The sequence below is a fragment of the Eufriesea mexicana genome, unplaced genomic scaffold, assembly GCF_001483705.2.
Source record: "Eufriesea mexicana isolate 0111107269 unplaced genomic scaffold, ASM148370v2 scaffold507, whole genome shotgun sequence".
In the NCBI taxonomy this organism is placed as follows: Eukaryota; Metazoa; Arthropoda; class Insecta; order Hymenoptera; family Apidae; genus Eufriesea; species Eufriesea mexicana.
This window is the reverse complement of record NW_016908664.1, coordinates 1,150,521-1,156,634: the sequence shown is the minus strand read 5'-3', so window position 1 is coordinate 1,156,634 and position 6,114 is coordinate 1,150,521. Positions and strand designations below refer to the sequence as shown.

At 44.0% G+C, this 6,114-nt stretch overlaps 1 protein-coding gene across 1 annotated transcript in view; it reads right to left on the bottom strand.

Annotated features, from left to right (window-relative positions):
* Positions 1-2,446: 2,446 nt before the first annotated feature.
* Positions 2,447-6,114, bottom strand: part of pdm3 (POU-domain protein pdm3) — a 212,192-nt gene continuing 208,524 nt past the window's right edge. The window contains 2 exon segments of the mRNA XM_017897496.1: positions 2,447-2,953; positions 4,218-4,351. Of these exon segments, the coding sequence (XP_017752985.1) occupies positions 2,829-2,953; positions 4,218-4,351 (259 nt within the window). The 3' untranslated portion in view covers positions 2,447-2,828.

Sequence of the window (6,114 nt, the reverse complement as noted above, 5' to 3'; positions counted from 1 at the left end):
GAAATTGGAAGCCTGAACCCTGGTCGCCCCGCGTCCCGTCTACGTGGAAACGCGTCGTCCTCGCGCGACACGACCACGCGTTTCGATCGCGCCGGAACTGAAATTAGTTTCGTCCAACGCCGACTGTGGCGCGCGATTCGCCTCTTCTCGCGCTTATCCGCACACCGCGGTGAATTTGCAATCGAATTAGCGTCGTTATCGAGTGAACCTGTTCGCGTTGTACACACGTATATATATACCTATGTGTATATGGTAGATTATACATACTCAGCTCGCTTTATTACCGTGGAATTTGTGTCAGTGGTTCTTCGACCGGCTTCGAACAAATCTGTCCATGCCTCGAAGGTCACCGACGGGTGTGTTCTAGATTCTAGGTTATGGGGCCGGGTGCGGAAGTCGGAGACGCCATCTTGAACACCATCGACGCGGACTGTCGATCTTTCGCGAGAAGGAATCATCGGGAGAGGTGATTCGAATTGTTCCGAAGCTGCCTGTCGCGGTTCAATTTTCTATTTAACTGGAAGAAAAAGATGGACGTTCGTTCATACTTTTTCTTCCGGTTAATTTACCGAGAAATTGAACTTATTTTATTGCTTTCTCTTCTCCTTTCGGTCTTTTTCTTTTCTCATTTATTTTTGAAGCAGTACAATTCGATTGCAAATTTACCCGGGTTTATGTATCTATAGAGAGAGAAAGAGAGAGAGACGGGACGCGTACCAAATATAAATATATCGATACAGTCACCAGCGGCCAAGCAGATCGAACATTTAGGAACGAAAGATGCGTAAATGTTTAATACGTATACCTCTTTATATGGCAGATTATTACGGACTAGTACTTTTTTTCCAAGTTACTTCTGCGGGGGAAAAAACCTGAAACCATCTTCAACGTCCCTTTCGTTTCCGGTTCGAATAGAATTTTAAAAGGGTATCAGGAGGATCCTTACGATCGATCGATAATATACTTTCAAAAAGACGTTATTGCGTTAATTTACTCGCTACAAAGTTCCATCTTCTTTTTCCATCTTCATTTTCGTTTTATTTCTTTCTTTTCCTTTTTACCTTCTTTTTCGGTACTTTCCTAGCGTCATTTTCCCTCGCGTGACTACCTTTTTTTCCCTTTTTTTTTTTTTTACCCTTCCGATCGATTTCATCTAAATACACGCGTATAATTTACAGACGAGCACACCCAGAGAACAATATGGTTGAAACACCTTTTTGGTTTCCCTTAACGAAGCCTGTAAACGAGTGGTTGTATCACCGGTAAGAATGAAAAATAAAAGAGTTGGATGGATCGTCATAAACGATAGCGGCGGTACTGTCAAAACTTTTCCATTGCTATTTCATGTGTGAACAAACTGAACTTGTATCCCGCTGTGTATGGCATGTGAACGTGACGGTACTGTTGTTACTGTTTGTTGCTGTTGTAGTTGATATCGTTATACTGTTGCTGTTCTCGTTGCTTCAACTATGTTCTTTCCTGTGTGCAAAATGGGCCCCATTACACCACGCATAGGCCCACTCCTGGATCTGTTGGTTCCCGGTCGGATATCGTACAAAAAGTATTATTCCAACCTTCAGACGATCCAAGGCGATCATATTTTCTGCACGACCCTCGTTTTGTGCTTCGTCTGTTCGTTTATTAATGACAGACGATTCTTCGATAGCTGGAAGCTTGTCGATCGTTTCACGAACTAGCGTTATCTGTGCGATTACTTAACGGAATTACTTAACCTAGATTCACGAGCCGAGACGCGACTTGATAATTGTGTTTGATTTACGTCTTACCGCGTTCTGTCTCGCGACAAACGATACACGAACTTCGATCGAGATCCGGGAATCTTTTCCTTTTAAAAATCCCGCCAACTCCGAATCCCTGTTTTACCACTCGCCGATAACGCCTCGTGTACCGTTCGTCGATAAATATATTTTTGTACATCAAAGGTATGCACAATTCCGAAAACGTCAGGATTCTGAGAACGTTCGGGATGCCCAGAAATTTTAAGAACCGCCTGATATTCAACAAAACGAATACCGTAGTGGCAGTTCTTCAAATTTTCGGAAATCCCGGACATCTTAGGGAATCTCGGATATTTTCGGGATCCCGAATACTTTCGGGGTCCCGAAATCTTCGGGATTCCGTCCCGACCCCGAGAAAAAATACCGTCCTGTTTCAACCCGACGTTTTCGGCACTCCGCGCACCTCTCGTACATACGTATTATCGTCAGTCGCTTCCTTACCGGCTGCCGGTAAAAAGAACCGTACCGACCAAATTTCATCGTCAACAAAATCTTCCAATATTTAACCGATTTCATTTTTCATCGTTTAGCGAATACCGGATAAGACGATGGCGATTAAGGCAATTATCAACGTTAAACGCTCGACTCCTGTACATCACATTAACCGTAGGTTAAAACTATTTACAGATAGGTCTCGTATACGCCTGCAATCACAATGATCTTTACATCGATCGTCGAGAGCGCGGCTTTAAAAATTCATGGCCCCGCTGGCTGACCTCGTGGAACATGACTTTTTAAAGTCGATTCTTTTCGAACGCGCTGATTTGTCGGAATTATTTTATTAACGCGACGCCGAGATTCGGTGATCCTTCCCCTGCACCCCGCCCGCCCACCGTCTCAGCATTTAAAATCCCCATTCATGCGAAATTCATCGATTTGTCCCTGGCTTCGGCGTGGCGATCGATTCGAATCTCGTGGAATACATCCGTGCAACGTAAACTCGAGTCCTTAAAGCTTTTCTTCATTTCTCGCCTCTTCTATGTGCTTTCTTCGTCACTGGTTCCATTCGCGATAAATCTCTGCCCACGTCTATTTCACGTCCTTCGCTAACATCCTATCCGCGTTCTTCTGCGATTGCCTCTTGTTGCAGAACCAAATCCTGATCACTTCTCGGTCGTAGCCGAGACACTGCGCCAGGTTCGTGATTTCGTTACCTGAAACACCACGCGGAAAAACGATCCGTGGATTAATTCGCAAATACTCTACTAGCTTTTGTTAGATTTATCTTAGATTTTCAAAACATACAGTGTCTCTACTTAAAACTGTAATTGAATTGACTGGGATCTCCCCAGAATTAACTCGGAGAGATTAATATTCGTGAATTAAATTTGTGGGGAGGTCCTCTCCCACGATTATTGTCGTCGGCTGGTGACAGGTAGGTATCCTGGACGCAGCGATGGTGCTGGAAGGGAAGAAAGGAAAAGAGGGATGATTTCGTCCTCGGCCCACTAGTGGACTCATCGGTAAGACTATCTAGCAAGCCCTGCTTTAGACGGGGATACTATTGGAATATTGGTAAATTTTATACATAGAAAACGGAAGGATTTTTCGAGGCCTTGGAAGAAAGTCCTCGAACCTCCTTCAATTAGGAATCCATCTATTAACCAGGGTGAGGATGATGCCGCCACAAATTTAATCCTTACTTCACTTAAAATTAAAAGAGACACAGGAAAAACAAGAAAGAAAATGGTGCGTTTCTATTCTACGCTATTTTAACCCCTTGACTATAGCAGATTTTGACACGTAGAGACCGTGCTATACGGCAAGAATTGAGATACGATGTGCGCCATTTTTGTGAAAACAAGCGCCCTCCGTGTCAGAAAGCTAAACTACACCGAACGCCTATAGACGCCTTCCGTGTCACAACGCAAAATTTCTAAGCGTCTATAGGCGTCCTCCTTGTCACAAATGTAAAATTTCTAAGCGCCCATAGGCGCCCTTCGTGTCAAACGCAAAATTTCTAAGCGCCTATAGGCCCCCTATGTGTCCCTAATGCAAATTTTCTAAGCGCCTACAGGCGTCCTCCGTGTCACAAATATAAAATTTCTAAACGCCCATAGGCGCCTCATGTGTCACAACGCAAAATTTCCAAGCGCCTATAGACGCCCATAGTAGCCAAGGGATTAATAATGGCCAAATTCTCTTCTTCTAAAATATTATGTCATCCACGCAACGAGTTAAATGAGGTAAAATATAGATATTTATCAATAGAGAAATTATATTAAATTTAATGTCAAAAATGGTGCGCAGGATTTAATATTCTAATTTAATACCAGGCAAATTCTCTTTTTCTGAAATATTATGTCAGCTATGCAACGAGTTAAGAAAATATACAGTTATTTACAGAGATCACTCGAGAGACCGATTATGGTTCGTAATTCATAGTGTACCAGGCATAAGTAGAATAGGAAAACTTACCATTAGGATGAGTGTTTCTGTTGAAGTGAGCGTTCAGCATTTCCAAAGCCTGCGGCGTGAAGGAAGTTCGTCGCTTCCGTTTCTTGCTCGTTTCCACCCCGATCAGATCCGTCAGCTGTAGCCCGTTATTTTGCCTGTAATCAAACTCACTATTCTTGTTTTCATTCCACGAAATCCACCCTGACATTAAAACTACGCATCTCATCAACAGATTAAATCGGAACTAAGAGTGAGAAAAACGAAGAAACGAATAGAATTTTGAAGGGAGAATCGAAATTCGGAATGAACGTCGATGGTGTCGATGAATACACTATGGAAAAGCCCTGACTGGGCGAGGGAACAGGACGAGGATCGACCACGTTGTAAAAATCGACTTCGTCGCGAGAACCGAATTTTCCTCTCACCGATATTCCAATGATCAATTCATAATAATTCAATTTGCCAACGATTCTTTGCCTTCTGATGCTTCGTCACCTTCGTATTAATCTCGTACTATGAACTTTCAACCCTAAAGAAGAATAGGAGTTCAAAGATTTCCTGTTACAAAGCTGACGACATTTTTCTGAGCAGTGAATAATAAACACGCAGAATTATTTGATCTCGAAACCTCGTACACCGTTACATTATCTGAAATTTCACGCATTAACGAATACCGAGTTACAAAATTTCATCAAATGGCGACTGAAGGGTTAACCTTTGCACTCGGCGATCTTTTCGTTACAGGGAAATAATAATTCGAAGACTTTCTGTCATAAAATCGAGAACATTTCCAAAACGGTAAACAAGAAATCGTATGCATATTAAGACGTAGAATTATTTTACTTCGATATTCCAAGCATCGTTGAATTTCATACAATAATTAACATCTATCTTTAGAATTTGATTAAATGGCGACTGAGAGGCGCCCCTCGAGTGCAGAGGGTTAATTGCTAAGATTAATTCGACCCAACCGAATTTAATTCCTGCTCGGAAACGCTCAGTGGCTACGAAAAATAGGAATTCCATAGCTGAAGAAAGCACTAGCATCCGACTAATGTACCAAGCAGTTGAGAGATTCAATTAACACGTTAACTGTAACGGGGACAGCTCGATTGTTAATCACTGCGATAATCACTTGTCACCGAGATCGGAATCACAGAGTTGAAACATACATATTCTTGGAGTATCCATTTTTATTTCTACCCGTTTACACACGTTACTCGCACACTGTGACAAAGCAAACTCCTTATTATATCACCGTGGACAGGTTGCACACAGCTAATCCGACAGTGACCGTGTTAACCCGTTCGTTTCAGCGCCCTAGCCAATCATGGGAAAAAACGGCGAGGGGAAAAGAAAGGAAGAAAAGGAAGAGCAAACGAAAGTGGGGTGCGAGAGGGGGTAAGGTAAATGGGGAAAAAGAGCGGCGGGAAGGTGAAAGAATAGACAAACAGGAGGAAGAGGGGAGAAAAGCCGGCGTTTTGCGAGACATTCATCCCCCTGACTGATTGGCCCGCGTCCCTGGCCGACGAACTTTGCCGAATGGAACGGCCGGAGAGCGACGCGAGGGCATCGCGACGTCGCCGTGGCGCAAATGAAATTAGCGATCGAAGCGTCGCTTCGAAAAAACCTCGTAACCGTAAACAGGAGAACTTCCGCTGGGAATCGCGGCTAAACGAGCGAAACGCGGAGAAAGGGTGGAAGGAAAGGGAGAGAGGATAGGCGCGCGACGGGGTGCGAAGGAGAGGAAGGGTCGGGCGTCCCGACGCGCACAACACACGGAGCCGGCCGACGGGGTAGAGCCGTAGGTGGACGCCGCTGTGGAATTTATGTTTTTAATTTAACTCCGTATGACCAACTGTCGGGGCCCCGCCGAAAAAAGTGCAGGCCGAGCCATTAGCATCGCGCGGTGATATTT